General features: G+C 33.0%; 1 protein-coding gene across 1 annotated transcript in view; it reads left to right on the forward strand.

The window, feature by feature from the left end:
• TRPC4 (transient receptor potential cation channel subfamily C member 4) overlaps window positions 1-16886 on the forward strand; it is a 269623-nt gene that overhangs the window by 206627 nt on the left and 46110 nt on the right. The window contains exon 4 of the mRNA XM_031961977.1: window positions 3740-4076. Coding sequence (XP_031817837.1) covers window positions 3740-4076 — 337 coding nt within the window. The remainder of the gene's footprint in view (window positions 1-3739; window positions 4077-16886) is intronic.

Here is a 16886-nt window from a genome sequence, read left to right on the forward strand (position 1 = left end):
ACCTACTTGTCCAGCTAAGTTCTAAATGCTTCAAAAATAAGGTTGTTATTGTTGTTGTTGTTCCCCTATCCTTTGGACCGGAGCTATTTATAGATAGAGTAACTTCTAGAGTACTAGATGCAGCAGTAGTTGTTGATTCTTGTCCCTAAAAACTCTGTCAGCTTTAGTTGGCTTTTTGAATATCTTTCCTCATGTGTAAGTGCTGTGTTCTTGTGAGAATTAATGAGATTATAGCAATTATTTCTCATGTTTTATACCTCTCCTACATTTTCTTTACCCTTTTACTGAAGATTAGGAAAATTTATCTAGCCTCAGTAGAATTCAGATGATTTTACTGTGTGCCAAGAAAAGAGTTTTTAAAAAGGCAAATAAATGGAACACAATTTGAGTTTTTCTGACTCCAGGCCCAGGATTCTACACACTATGACATCTAAATGTTTTATTATAGAAATATCTACAAATATATTCAGCACTACCAGCATGCTTTTAATTTAAAAGAAAATTAAACTAAACACTTTTGTAGTAAAAACTGTGATTTCAACAATAATTTAGATTCCTAAATTATTATGCAAAAGAAATTATGATGAAAATAAATATGAAATTATTTTTCATTCCTAACTCTCTTTTTTTTAGGGAGCAGGGAGGGGGTTTTCCTAGCACATAGCAAATAAAAGATTTAGAAATATTCTTTTTCTTGTGGACAAACAATAAAAATAAGTAATTCATTTAAGTATAATAGTTTGTAAAACATAAAAAAGAGAAAGGAATCTATTTTAGCTTCAACTAAAAGTAATGTAATGGGTCAAACATGCTTAAATGTTATTTGTTAATCAAAATAAAAGATTTAGAAATATTCTTTTTCTTGTGGACAAACAATAAAAATAGTAATTCATTTAAGTATAATAGTTTGTAAAACATAAAAAAGAGAAAGGAATCTATTTTAGCTTCAACTAAAAGTAATGTAATGGGTCAAATCTGATAGAAGAAATTGTGGAATTGATTTATTGTGGTTTCTAGAAACAGTTCTTGGACAATTTCAGTTCTGTTAGTAGATAAAGGAACACAAAAATTATTTGACTTAGAGAATTTTCAGAAAAATGGTAGCCACTGTCATGCCAGAAGGCACACTTTGTGGATTTGGCTTTGGTGATACATGACAAATTAGCCAAAAGCATTCTGTAATTGCTGTTACTGAGCCTGACAGAGAGAATTGGCAAGAAATATATCAGACAAAGCTCATCCTTTGGATAATACAGTTTAACTTTACCATTTAAGGGTTATAGGGCTTACTTAATGGATGATTCATCAAGACAATAAAGGGAGACCAGACTAACCTAACTACATAGGAATGTAGCATGATCTGTATTGAGACAAGTTTTGGGGATGCCTAATTTATTATGAATTCATTTTGGTTTAATTTAATAAAATTTGATCGGGTGTCACTAAGTTCTCACCACTGTGTCAAGCAATAAAGAGAACACTAAAAATAGGCAAGACATATCACCTGGCACAATGCAGAGTATGCAATGGGAACTTGTTCTTTATCATAGGTGGGGGGAAAGCATGTAAAATTATCATATATTTGTATAAAGGAAAAATGGAATACAGCCAATTTCTACTATCATTTCTTTAGCTCAGATTCTTAACATACCACTCATAGGTTATTAAGCTTATCTTCTAACCAGTCTGTTTATCTCAGGTGCCTATACTTTAATCCACATACCTAATAAAACACTCAAATGGCTTTTAGTTCTAAAGTCAAAGGTAGTTGTTATTTAGTCATTTCACTTATGCCTGACTCCTTTTGAGTGTTCTTGGCAGAAATACTGGAGTGGTTTGCCATAATATCCTTCTCCAGTTCTTTTTACAAATGAGGAAGCTGAAGCAAAAAGAATGAAGTAACTTGCCCAGGGTCACACAACAAGGAAATATCTAAGGTCAAATTTGAACTCAGGTCTTCCTGACACCATGCCTGCAATTCTATCCATTGTGCCACTTAGTGTTAATTCTGTCTCTAATACTTACTAGCTGTATGATTTTGGTCAAATAATTTAACTTCACTGTATCTCATTTTCTTATCCATGAAAGAGAACATTAGATCACCAAGACACTTCTAGCTCTAGATTTTTGTATAATGATATGATTCTCATTAGATTGATGGTAAAGCCCAAAGTCATTTTCTTCATATTCAAGGAACTAAATGGTCTCAGTCTAACTTTACTTTCTTAATTTTATCTCCTAACACTATGAAAAGCTACACAAATCTTTATGAGGCAAAGTAATTTTTTCTGCCCCACAACATACCTTCCAATTTCTCATCTTCATACATCTGCTCCCATCTTATTAACAGCGGACCAAAGACTGACTCTGGAGGCGGAGGACCTAGATTAAAAAGACATGTCTGATGCTTAACAGCTGTCTGATCTTGGGGAAATCCTTTAGCCTCAGTTTTCTCTTATCTAAAATGAGGGAATTAGACTAGATTGCCTTTGAGATCCCTTCCAGATCCTACATATATGAAACTAGGGCCATTCATGGAATACCTTCTTCCTACATTTCTACTTATCTAAATATGTCCTTTCCCTAAAGTCCAGCTCAAATATTATCTTTTATCTTAAAATAATCCAGCTGGAAGTGTTTTGGCTCTCTTATGCATCAATCAATAAATGAATGAATAACCATTTGTTAAATGATTACTGTTTGTAAGGTACTGTGCCAAATATTGGAGATACAAATACGAAAAGCAAGAAAGCCTCTGTTACATTCTAATAGAAAAGAAATGAAATAAAACATATATAGGGAAATGGTAGTCAGGGAGAAATATTTTAGTCTAGTTATAGAACAATTGATGAATGGAATTACAAAGCAATTAATTGATATATATTCTAGAAATTATAGTATCAATTGGATTTTTATTCAAAATTTTTAAGAGAAGCATAATTTTTTTTGAAATTATTTATTGAACAAAATAAAAAAATATGAAAAAACAATAGACAAAAAGAAAATTAAAAAAAAACAACATTGTCACGTGCCCAGCAGAATAGCAGGGAGGATTCAAAATATATATTAGCAGAATTATTATTCTACAGAATTTATATACATATATATATATATATATATGTCCATCTTTTCTTTGTTTCTTTGTAGATTATATATCAATTGGATTACCCAGAGTAAGAGGGTGTAAGGGCATATGTACCATGTCTGTTATGGCAGAATGACAGCTGAGGTGCTTTGTGATGAACTAAAACATGACATAGGTATGGTTCATCCTCAATTAGGGCTGCTGAACTACAGGTTCAGAGTTGAAATACTAGGTCAACCTGAATCATTTGCTACCTAATATTGCTCATTGTCTTTACCTTTAGGAAAGTTTTAAGTCTCAGAAGGTAGGCATCATTTCTGATACCACTTTATGTTCCTGTCAGCTTTATTTATGACAAATGAATCTAAATTCCTTGAGACCATGATCTTTTTCTTTTATTTGGTTTTTATTTAGTCTTTTTACCCTCACTATCAAAAAGAATACTTTGTGCAAATAGATAATTGTTCATTTTCATTTAGCTGAATGGAAAGTATATATTTCAACAAAAAATAATAAAAGTGTTTTAGGCTGCAAAGGACTTCTTGACTTTGAGCTTGATCTAAGTGATGAGGTAAAAGTTATTTCACATGATACCTACTTTACTTTTCTTTTTCCTTCTTTCTCTCCCTCTCCCCCTTTCTCCTTTTGTTTCAGTTTGTTGCCCAACCGAATTGTCAGCAGCTCCTTGCATCTCGGTGGTATGATGAATTCCCAGGTTGGAGAAGAAGACACTGGGCAGTGAAGATGTTGACATGCTTCATCATAGGACTTCTTTTCCCTGTCTTCTCTGTATGCTACCTGATAGCCCCTAAAAGCCCCCTTGGACTCTTCATCAGGAAACCATTTATCAAGTTTATCTGCCACACTGCATCCTATTTGACTTTTTTGTTCCTGCTGCTGCTTGCCTCTCAACATATTGACAGGTCAGACTTGAACAGGCAGGGGCCACCACCAACCATCGTCGAGTGGATGATATTACCGTGGGTCCTGGGTAAATGTATTACTCTAGAAAATATCCTGGAAATGTCTTACTACCGTGATGTTTGCTCTGCTCAGGAATAAGGTTCCAGTAATGTTTGGAGATTTAAAAAAAAGGCTTGAAGTAATATTTGGCCATTTTAGATCTAAATTCTATTCTTATATTTCAGAACAAAGTGAAAAAAACAAACAAACAAAAAAATAACTGTGCAAGGTTTCCAGCTAATCATGAATATACTAGTCCTCTGTGCTGTAGCATACAAATTACTTCTTTCTGTTTCCATATGGTATCTTGAAAATGTAAACTAAAGGATTAGGATTACAAATGAGTATGTTTTCTTTTTTTAAGTGGCAGGAAATTTCTGACTTAAAAAAAAATTGCCACTTCTAGGATCAAAGCAAGGTAATTAAACAGCGCATTTTTTAAAACAGGACAAAATATTGCAAAGGATTATAATGTCACCCCTAAAATAATTCTGTTCATTTGCTTTTTCAGTCAGATCCCCCATGAACCTTGTTTTAAATTAGAAACATTATAGTAATCAGTATCATTCTTCTTCCTTTCTTTGCCTCCCACACCTTCACCAATCTCCCTTACACTTTGTTTCCCAGCACCTTTTATTTTGAAACTGAAGCAACTCATGCTAAGGTAGAAAATTTTAAAATAGAAAATGAACACTTTGTTTTTTCTTTCTTCTTGTTCATATAGTCATGATCAAAATTTATTTTTTATTATATTTTCTATAAAGGACAATAAGAAGTAGTGTTCCTTCTCAATATTGTTCTTTCTCAAAGCCTTTCTAATATTATGCCTGTTTTTCTTATTTGGGAATTTTATCATTTAGAAAATAAGAGGTTAGCTTATTATTTTTATTTACTTTGGGACTTTTTCTAAGATGCTACTTAGAATATATAAGATAGAGTAAAGGGGGGAAAGAAAGGTTGTCTAGGTGAATCTCAGTTCTTTTATTCAATTCACGATACCATTAACACTTCAATATGAGTCCTGTAGATGAAGAAAACACATTTGACAGGCAATGTGGAACATCTTTCATATAAAGGGACTTTTAAAGTAGGGTATTCTTTTTCTCTCTTGATATGTTTAAATGTGATTAAATTTGAAAATGGAAATAAGGACTGGGCAGTTTTCCAGGACCCCTGTGAATCTTATAAATGCAATTCAGAATTTGTTTCTATGGATAAAGTAACTTATGTATTTCCATTTAAATTACATATATTGGGGTTAAAATGTGTTCTAATATAAGATTTTTATGTCATTGAAATTCTATTAGAAAAAGGCACTACACTTTACTTCCTCAATATGATTTTTTCCATATTACATAAATTTTAGATGTTATATATCTTAAAGAGCCATTCTTCATCTTATTATGTATTTCCACAATGAATGTTAGAGTGTAACACCTTATATGCAATTGCATGCCATGAATCTGCTCTGTGTAGATAACTTGGCAGCCTACTAAATACTATTTTATCAAAATATTACAAATATTGTGATATAAGAAATAATTTCGTAGGCAAAAACCTCAATAAATCAAGTTCAAATTTCTAGGAAGAAGGATTTACTTATGAGAGTTTTAACAGAGGGAATTTATATTATGTTCTTGAAGGTAATACAATCCCAAATTACTAGTGCCAAGAGGGATTTAATGTGATTGGATTTTTGTTCTTAGAAAGATGACCATTTGCAACTTATTAAAACTTAGAAAAGCTGTGATCTTCCTTGATGGAGTGAATTCCCACAAACTGACAAAACCTCAGAGTCATACCATATATTCTTAGGGAAAATAGAAACTTTTTAATATCATATCTCTAAGATCTCAAGAATATTTTTTTAAAAAAAAGTAAAAAGGGAGAAGGGTTGTTTATAATGTAACAATAGTAATTTTATTTATTTATGTCATAATGAGATGTAATAACATATGGGAAAGAGTTAAGATGCTGAGTTCAAAGTTGCTCTAATTTCCATTTTTATAAAGTGAGTTTGTCGTTTATGATCTAAATACTAAGAAAAATTTAAAGAATTTTTAATACAGTGATATTCTCTCATTTACAAAGTCCTACACTAATAACTTCTATCAATAGAGCATGTTCTGAGAACAGTTTCTAGCAAGAGAAGCAATGACTTTGTGAAAAACCATTAAATCCCATGCAGTTAAATCCAATATATATTCACTTAGTTCTTGTGCAGATAAGGCACTGGGCTAGGGATGTAGGATATATAAAAGATGACAAGCCATAACAACTTCCTTTCAGGTGCTTGAAATTTAGAATGGAGTATTTGGCAAATTCCGAGAGACAATTAAGTGCAGTGAATAGAGCCTTGGCTCTTGAGTCAGAAAAACATGATTTAAAATCTTAAATAGCTGTGAGATATTGGACAAGTCACTCAACCTTTGTCTGCCCCAGTTTCCTAATTTATAAAATGGGGAATGATTATAGTACCTTATCTCCCAGGGTTGTTGTGAACATCAAATAAGATAATATAATTTTTTTAAGTTTAATATAGTGTGTGGCACATAATAGGTGCTATGTAAATGCTTCCTTCCTATATTATATCAGAATTTATGTCTTTTAAAAAAAACTAAACATTTGTTTTCATACTCACTCCTTTAATAACTAACACCACACATTTGGTGAATAGTTGGCGAGAGCCAGATATAATCTACGACCAAACCAGAATGGTTTGGTTGTTTGCTATCCTTCACTCTTAAAGAGGAGTAAAATGACATCACTATGCTAGAATAAAGTTAGTGTTTCTGACTGTGGTTGATCAGACCAATATGAACTCATAATACTTTGCCACAGATGGAATGGAAATAATCTCTATGAAAATTTGGGATGGATTCTCTAACTTTGCACATCTTATGTTTCTTCTGAATGAATTCAATTCTGCTTTGCTCAAAGAACACAGAATCTTCTCTGATGAGGGTACCTATGTTGTGAGGTCCTATGATTGTGTCTCCAATTTCATACAATGAATTCTAAAATTCTTAAGAGAGACCTGGAAAATGTCCTTGTTTCACTTTTTCTGACTACCTTGTGAATGTTTGTCCTGTGTGAGACCATAAAATATTTTTTTAAGCAAGTGTGCATTTAGCATTTGAATAATGTGGTCAGCCCAGCAGAGTTGGGTTCTACACTTGAGTTGAAATGTCTGAGAGTTTAGTTTGAGAAAGCACCTTAGTATCTGTTATCTTATCCAGCCAGGCGATCTTCAGAATCTTCCTAGGATTTAAATGGAGCTATTTAGTTTCCTAATATGGCACTGGTTTATTTATTCAATTATATACTGTCTAAATATTTTATTCTATAAACATCTAATTCTATTCTATAAACATCTGATTCAATTAAACTCGATAAATATTTATCGAATGACTATTTTGTAAAAAGTGGTATGTTAGATGCTAGGGATAAAAAATATAATACAGCCGCTTCTATCAAGAAAATTACAATCTATTGAGGATTAGGGACATGTAAACAAATAATTATAACATGAAGGATAATGAAAAATGGCAAAGCAGAGGTCCAGGCAAAGTACTATGAGAAATTAAAGTGATGGTACTAAGAATCATTGTATTGGAAATCAAAATTGTTTACTTAGGCCCAGGGGTCCTCAAACTTTTTAAATAGGGGGCCAGTTCACTGTCCCTCAGACTGTTGGAGGGCCGGACTATAGTAAAAACAAAAACTTTGTTTTATGGGCCTTTAAATAAAGAAACTTCATAGCCCTGGGGTGTCCTCAGCTGCTGCATCTGGCTGAGCCAAAGTTTGAGGACCCCTGACTCAGATTATCTTAAAAGATCATCATTATGATTATCATCATCATTGTATCTAATGATTATACAGCAGCTATTATGTGTCAGAAACTATACTAAGCTCTTTACAATCATTTGATCACCACAATGACTCTGGGAGATAAGTGCTATTATTTCCCTCATTTTACAGATGAGGATACTGTGACATATAGAAATTAGATGACTTGCTTTAGGCCCACATAGCTAGTAAGTGACATACCATCCAAAGTATACTAAATTTCCTTAATATTCTAACATCAATCTACCTTTTATTAAAATCAGTAATTTGTTCTTGAACTTATATTTTAAGCTGTATAGGCTCTTGGGAAGAGAAAGTCCTTAAGTTTACTGCCAACTGGATAAAGTATCCCTTTAAAAATTATTGTATATTTAGTTTTATAAACTATAAAATGATCTTCCCTTAAGCCTAGCATACTGAATTTTGCACAAAAAAATCCATGTTCATTTCATCTATATCCTTCAATGATTCCATACAAACAAAATTTTCATTTCTTCTTTCATACAAAAAAATCATTTTTTCCAGAATGAAATTATATTATCAAGTTTGTCCTCATATATTAGCTTCCCTATTCCATCAATCATTTTAGTTGATCTTTTCTTCATCTTTTCATTTTTTAAGCCCTTGTTGAATTTTAAAATCCCAAACTATTAGAATTCACTATTTGGAGCAGCCTAAGATTTTGCTTAAAGATAGAATGTTTGTGATCTTTAAAGTCTTGTTATATTTTATACTATTGGGTTATATTAAGTTCATATCTTTAATAACTTTTAATATTCTCTTTTGTTATTGACATTTATTTTGTTAGATTTAAGCAGTTATCCTAAAAATACTACATATTTTTTCTTCTAAATTAATTCATTTACAAACACTTTCAATTGCTATTTTCCTACCTTCTCACAGATCCTTCAATATCTCTCTGCATTCTCCCTCTGTCAGAATAAATGTAACATTACAAGTCAAACTGACCCATAGGAACATTAAAGCTTTATTAGTCTTCAGCATTATTAGCACAGAGTTTGAAACAACTGAATTAGCTACCAAGAGATAATAGGTCAGAGTGACACATATATATTTTAAGAGCCTTAGGAGAAAGAAGTCTTCCTCTACATGTTTTGTTTATATAGCACAGAGACTGAAGATATATTGCACATTTCTTGAAAGTGGGAAAACTACATCTTAATTATAGAAATAGGTTTCTCTAAGTTGTATTTCCTTTGGTTCTGGGGTGACAAATCAAACAGCTTTCTTTGCATATAAAAATGCAAATGCCTTGGAATGTGGGCAGCCTGAAACATGATATTTTTTGTTTTGTTTTGTTTGGATTTTGCCCCATATAAAATCAATAAAAGTACATTTAAAACATTCAAATGATTTTTTTATGGCTTGTTTAGTGCATAAAACAAAGCATACATATAGATAAAATCCAGATGCAAATTTGACCCAATAACCAAATAGATTCTCTTTCCTTCTCTTACCTCTGAAGTTTCTACCCAGTTTAAATGACTGCACTTCAATGAGGTTTCCCCTAATTTTCCCTTTAATCCTCCCCCAAAGTACTTCCCCCACATCAAGCAACCTGGACCTCACCTAGAATTTTATGCTTTGTTAGAGGCTCTTAAAGGGGCAGACTTTATAAAAGTGGCATTAGAGTCAGGAAGACTGGAATTCAGGCAATATGGGCTATGTTATTGGTTGTATGACATTGAGCAAGCCACTGAATATCTCAGTGTTACTATAAACTCTCTAACGCTAGAAATTGTAGATCTACATTAGTACAGGGAAGTTTGATATTTGTGGTTATATATACCAGTGAAACATTAGATCTTATCTTTAAAAAATTACATACATTTTAAACAATCTATTATCTACATCCCTTTCTTAATGTTATAATGATGTAATCTCCTAGATGAATATAGCTATCTCATTCTCTGGGATGATTCATTTATCCAATCTGTTAACAATTCCAATAAATCTGGATTCCCCAGAGATAGAACATTACCATTTGATTTCTATTCAAACTCTCTCAGGTTCCTAGGAGAGTACTCCATCTATATGTATGTGTTTATACGGGGGTCTAAGGTAGGGTGGGGAAAAATACTATGACTATGACCCTGGTTTGTTGACCAAAGGGTGTTCTTAACAGTGAGGGTTATGTGACTTTTTTGTGATTTGGTACTTATGTAATACAAGCATTACTACAAAATGATATTGGTCTAGTTAATAATTTGCAATGTGCTCAGATATTGAGTATACAGAGGAGCTTAGGAACTAAAAAAAAAGAAAGAAAGAAAATATATGGAGGAAAAAAAGAAATGTGAAATAATATAATACGTTTAATCTGATTTATAATTAATAGATGATTTTAATGGCAATCTTAAAAGGAAACAAAAATAACTTAAAGGTTAAGACAATAAGAAAAATCATTATCTGGGAAAGAAAGGGGTGAAAACATGCCCTTTTTGGTAGAGAAAAAATAGTCACTGTACCATTGCTTTTGGTCCTCATGGCCACTTCCCGAAGAGGAGAATGATCTTGAGAGCACATTTTCCATAGTTGTTATTTAGTCATTTCATTCATGCCTGAATCTTTGTGAACCCTGTGGACTTCTGTTCACGGGATTTTCTTGGAAAGAATACTGGAGTGGTTTGCCCTTTTCCCTTCCTGTGACAAACAGAGTTTAAGTAAATTATTCAAGTTTATACAGGTAAGAAGTTCCTGAGGTAAGATTTGAACTCAGATCCTCCTGACACAAAGCCTAGTACTCTATCCACTGTGCCATCTAGCTGTCTCATAGTCCAGTGTTAATATTTAATAGACACTTAATGTTGAACACTTAATGTTGATATGGAAATGATGTTCAATATTTTGCAGATTTTCCAGAGTTACTTTCAATCCAGGTAATTCCTTTTCTTCATTTTCTATAAAGGAAGTTCTCCATAAAATAGTTTTTATTAACTACATGTGTGATTGACATTGGTAAGAGGATTTCAAAATTATGGTTCCTTTTTGTTTCATTATTATGAGTAAACAGATTTTGTGATTGCTAAGTATATTGTTACCTCTAGAACAGGGTCCTTGCTCTTGATTCCATCCATGTAACATCATAATAGATTAATAATTAAAGTGCAAATATTTCATAGCCCATCTCTAATTTATTAGGTTAAAATGGTAATAACTCTTCTGAGAGATAGAGTAACATTTTTGATTTAGGAAGCTGGTTGACTCATATTCTTTCCCAAAGGTTATAAAGACCAATTATGATTTTTATATGTAACATTTCTACTAATTATACTGACAGACTACAATAGACTTGCTATGTCATTGTACTGGGAAAATACAACTAATGTCACAAGTTTACATATTAAAATAGCAACATGATATCAGTTTAAAAAAAAAAAACTACTGAACATCATGACAGGTTTGAATCTTGACTTTAAAAACCCATTCATTGTGAAATCATAGGCAAGCCACTTAACCCCTTGCAACCTCATTTCCTTCCTTTGCCAAGTGGGAATAATAGTGCTCAAAGGAACTGTCTTACAGTCTATAGAGAAGATCAAATGAGATTGTGTATATACTTTTCAAGCCCTAAAGTGCCATATAAATGATAGCTATTATTATTTTGAGTGGTTTTGTTCTTGGTATTTTTCTGTGACAAATGAAATTATGGTTACCAAATGGAAGACCAGGGTAACAGAATTATAGGATCATGAATCTGAGTTGGAAGAGATCTTATTATCCCTCTATTCCAAACTACATACCAAACAATCTCCACCCTGCCATAACCAACACCTGGTCATCTAGTCTCTGCTTTAAGATCTCTCAGAAGGTGGAACCCAATACCACTTTTGGGTAGTTCTAGTTGTTCATTAGATTGTGACCTCCTTCAGGCCGAGGCTTGCTTTCGAATCATGCTGTATGCCCAGCACTTTTCATTGTGTCTGAGAAATAGTACTGACAGAGGAAACTTTGCCTGACAACAAGCCTATATTGGCTTTTTTAATCACTCCACTCATTGTTCCCAGTTTTATCGACATGGACAGACAGAATACTTCTGATTACTGATCAACACTATAGCCTTTCAAATACTTGAAGACACTGTTGTCATACTACCACAGAATTGCCTACTCTTAGTCTTTTAGTCTATGAATTAAACTTGCCCTGCCTTTTGAACTCATCTTCATGTAATCTCTTCATAATATCTTTTATGTTCCCTATCTATACTTATATAGCCAGAACATTGGAACAGGCCCTTATAAACTTATGCCTGGAATATTGCCATAAACCTGAAGTCTCTACTTATTGCATGTACATCAAATCATATCAAAGTGATTTTCCTAAGATGAAGATCTGACAATGTTATATTTTGATTCAATAAACTCAAGGAGATTCTCTAAAACATTATATAAAATCTTCTGTTTTTTTGCTTTTAAAGTCATCCCAACATGACCACTTTTTTACACTTTATTTCCTTCTATATGCTTTTTGATCTACTAAAATTGGCTTTCTTGCTTTTCCTTGGAATATATGACATTTATTTTCCAGCCCTGCGGTTTTTTATTGGCTGTTTCATATGCCTGGAATGCCCTTGCTCTTCAACTATTCTTTCTGGTACCCTGGTACCTTCATTCACGACTCAAGTCAGATTGGGCTTTCTGCAAGAGACCCACTTATATCCCTTCCCTCTGAGATTACTTTTCATTTATCATGAATTAATTGTTTATGTACATTGTTATTTGCAAGTTGCCTCTCCACTAGAATGTGAGCTCCTGGAGGGCAGGATTCATATTTCTGGCCTTCCTTGTGTTTCTGGCAAATTAAGAAATGCTTCTTGACAGATTGGTAGATATTAATTCAGTTCCATTAATCATTCTGATTCTTGACATTTTTCAGCTTTTCAACGGGGCTGTGCAGTGGATAGAGTCTGGGTACAGAGTAAGGAAGATCTGAGTTCAAATTTGACTTCAGATACTTGATAGCTGTGTGATATTGGACATTCAACTTCTCTCTCTTAATCTCAACTGTAAAATGATGCTAATAATAGCACTTACTTCCAAGGGTAGTTGTTAAAATTAAATAAAACAATGCTTGTAAAAACATATTCAATACAGTGCCTGATGCAGAGTAGGTGCTGATAAATATGCTACTTATCATCATAATCATCAGTATCTTTACTAATTGTGGTGCCATTAAGTTCTACTATATCTGAGTTTTAATATTGGCAGAGTGCAGTGGGACTATCACTTCCCTGTTACTGGGAGGTATGCCTCATTTAATGTAGTCCAGGATCATATTAGCTCTAAAGGCACACAATCACATTGTTAGAATATTTCGAATTTCAATCAGTTTTGTTTTTGTTTTTGTTTTAATTTTTACACCATATTTATTATTGTTATTATAGCTTTTTATTTACAAAACATATGCATGGGTAATTTTTCAACACTGACCCTTTCAAAATCTTCTGTTCCAAATTTTTCCCTCCTTCCCCCCTCCGACCCCTTGTTCTAGATGGCAGGTAGTCCAATACATGCTAAATATGTTAAAGTATATGTTAAATCCAATATATACATACATATTTATACAGTTATCTTGTTGCACAAGAAAAATCAGATCTAGAAAAGAAAGAAAACAAATCTGAGAAGGAAAACAAAAATGCAAGCAAACAATAACAGAAAGAGTGAAAATGCTATGTTGTGGTCCACACTCACTTCCCATAGTTCTCTCTCTGGGTGTAGATGACTCTCTTCATTAAAGACCAGTTGGAGCTGGTTTGAATCATTTCATTATTGAAGAGAGCCATGTCTATCAGAATTGATCATTGTATAGTCTTCTTGTTGCCATATATAATGATCTCCTGGTTCTGCTCATTTCACTTAGCATCAATTCATGAAAATCTCTCCAGGCCTCTCTGAAATCATCCTGTTGGTCATTTCTTATGGAACAATAACATTCATGACATATGACAATAACATATGAATTAACATTCATATACCACAATTTATTTAGCCATTCTCCAATTGATGGGAATCCATTCATCAATAACAGTTTAAATTTAAGAGGCAGCCAGTTGACACAAGGGTTGGAATGGTGGGTCTGGAGTTAGGATGACTTTAACTCAAATCCTTTCTCAGACATTTACTAACTGTGAAACCCTGGGGAAGTCATTAGATCTCTGTCTGCCTCAGTTTCTTCAACTTTAAAAACTTACTTCATAGGGATGTCGTAAGATCAAATGAGATAATATTTGTAAAAGATCACTTAGCACAGTGCTTGGTACATATTTGATATTTAATAGTTACTTATTCCCATCCCATCTCCTTTCCAATCCATTAAAACTCTTCAATCTTCTTTCCAGAAAAAAAATCTCTTTCTAACCATGCTATACATATTTGGAAATTATAAAGTTGACTTTACATTTACTCCAGTTGGATTTCATTTTCTTAGTTTCCTAGCCTTTCAAGATCCCTCTTGATCCTGACTCTGTTGGTCAATGTGTGAGTTACCCCTTCATTTTTTTATCTCCTACAAATTTAATGAGCATTTTTATTTATTGCTTTAACAGTTCATTAGTAAAAATGTTTAAAAGTATAGGATCAAATCTGGATCTATATGTTTCTTTTTCCACTAAAAGGTTCCTATCAAGTTGGCATTGAACCATTAGTAGCTTCTGAGTACAGTATCCAATCATTTCTGAATCCATTTAAATGTAACCCATATCTTTTTTTTAACTGAGACAATTGGTATTAAGTGACTTGCCCAGGGTCACACAGCTAGGAAGTGTTAATTGTCTGAGATCAGATTTGAACTCAGATCATCCTATCTTCAGGGCTGGTGCTCTATCCACTGTGTCACCTAGCTGCCCCTAGACCATATCTTTCCATCTTATCCCCAATAATGGTACAAGAAACTATAAAAATCTACTGAAAATTAGACTCCATATCATATATTCCTTTCCTCTACCAGTTTCATAATTTTATTTAAAAAGCAAATGAGATTGTAATGCTGTGACAAGTTTCTGATGAAACTGAATTGGTTCTTTGTAGTACATACTTACCTTTTTGTTTATCAAACATCTCTTTAATTATTGCTTCCAGAAAATTTCCAGGAACTGAAGACAAGCTCATTATCCTATAGTTACAGAATCAATTTTCTTTCACATTTATTAAACATTGGATTGTTTGTCCACTATCTTATGGTGCCTCTGTGGTTTTCTACAATCTTTCAAATGCTATTTTTTTCATATTTGTACAGATCATTTGTACAAAATGTCTTGAATTCATCAAGGCAATCAGGACAACTAAGTATTCCCTTTCAATCTCTTTCATTATTGTTGGCATTTGTTATTGTTATTTTCAGTTATCTTCCACATTTGGGGTTTTCTTGGCAAAGATACCAGAGTGGTTTGACAGTTTCATTTCCAGCTCATTTTACAGATGAGGCAATTGATGACAATGGGATTAAATGACCCTGGGTCACAAAGATAATAAATGTCTAAGACCAGATTTAAACTCAGGAAAGTTTATTCTTCCTGACTTCGGGTCTACCACTTTATCCACTATGCCACGTAACTGCATTTTGGGCATTGATCTCCCCATTAATCATTTTCATTCAGTCATTTCAGGTACACATGTCTATGGGGGGGGGTAAAGAAAACAGAAGTAAAACAAATGAGTTGCTTCACTTTCTCTCTTTTGTGAGTTACCATTAACTTACTAGAACTATCATACTTATCCTTTGCTACTCCTTTTTTTTTTCCTCTCCCAACCTAACTTTTAAACAAGGTTTTGTTATTCTTATCTTCACATATCCTTTGTGTCTTCCAAATTTCATTCTTATAGATATCCTTCCTCTACATGGCCCAACTTCCCATGTAGTATTTACTACACTGAATCCTCTATTTTTCCAGAATCGCTTGAAAGCTTTTCCAAAATATAGAGTGCATGTCAGACTGTGCAGATTTTCTCAACAATTCTATCACAAATCACAAAGACATGAGCATCCCAACCTCCTTCAAGACTCCCATTACTTCTATCACAACATTGAGTAAACATAAGGTCCAGGACACAATTACATACATCCCCCTGTTGGTTCTATTATCTTCTGAAGATTAGAATTATCACTCTGATAATTTAAGATGTCAGAGAGATAGAGAGAAACATACACAAAGACAGAGAGACAGAGGCAGTGAGAGAAACAGAGAGTGATAGGTACAGATATAGATACAGTAACATGTATATACAATTATTACCATTTCAGAACATCTGGGCATCTATTTTGGAATTGGAGTGAAATGAAATGCTTTTATTTCACAAATGACTCAACAAAATCAAATTTACTTAGCCATATCAGGGGAAGGATTTGCAGGGAAATGAAAGAATATTCATTGAGGATGTACCCTTGATTCACCTAAGTATAATTTTTGGGGTGGTGGTTATTCTGTTGATCTGAAAGCATAAACTTGTGAGAGGTCTAGCCCCTCATATTCTCACTTTTCTGTACTTATTTCACCAGAATGTTGTTACAGCAGTGACTTGAGCCTTTAATAACCTAAGCCAATTAAATCTTGATAATAGTTTTCTTTCTCTTTAAGGGAAAAAAAAAAAAAAAAACTAGCTTAAACAGCAAAGATCTTGGACTTCTAGACCTTTCCATGTTAGTTGCATTAGAACTTTCTCTATTTATTCTGTTCAAATTTATCTCTTCCTTCTCATTTAGAATCCAGAAATAGAAATCAATCAGTTTAATCAACAAGCATTTAGGTAGAATCTTTTTTCCCTGTCGTAGTACTAAACACTGACATCCACTGCAAATCCAAAGAATGGATAAGCTCGACTCTCAACAACATGACATTTAAACTGGAGAAGATAACAAATTCATATATATATATATATATATATATATATATATATATGTAATGAATGTAACAATAATAAATACAAGGTACTTAAGGAGACAGGGCACTAATATTTGAAGGAATCAACAAAAT

This window comes from Sarcophilus harrisii, chromosome 3 (genome assembly GCF_902635505.1).
Source record: "Sarcophilus harrisii chromosome 3, mSarHar1.11, whole genome shotgun sequence".
In the NCBI taxonomy this organism is placed as follows: domain Eukaryota; kingdom Metazoa; phylum Chordata; class Mammalia; order Dasyuromorphia; family Dasyuridae; genus Sarcophilus; species Sarcophilus harrisii.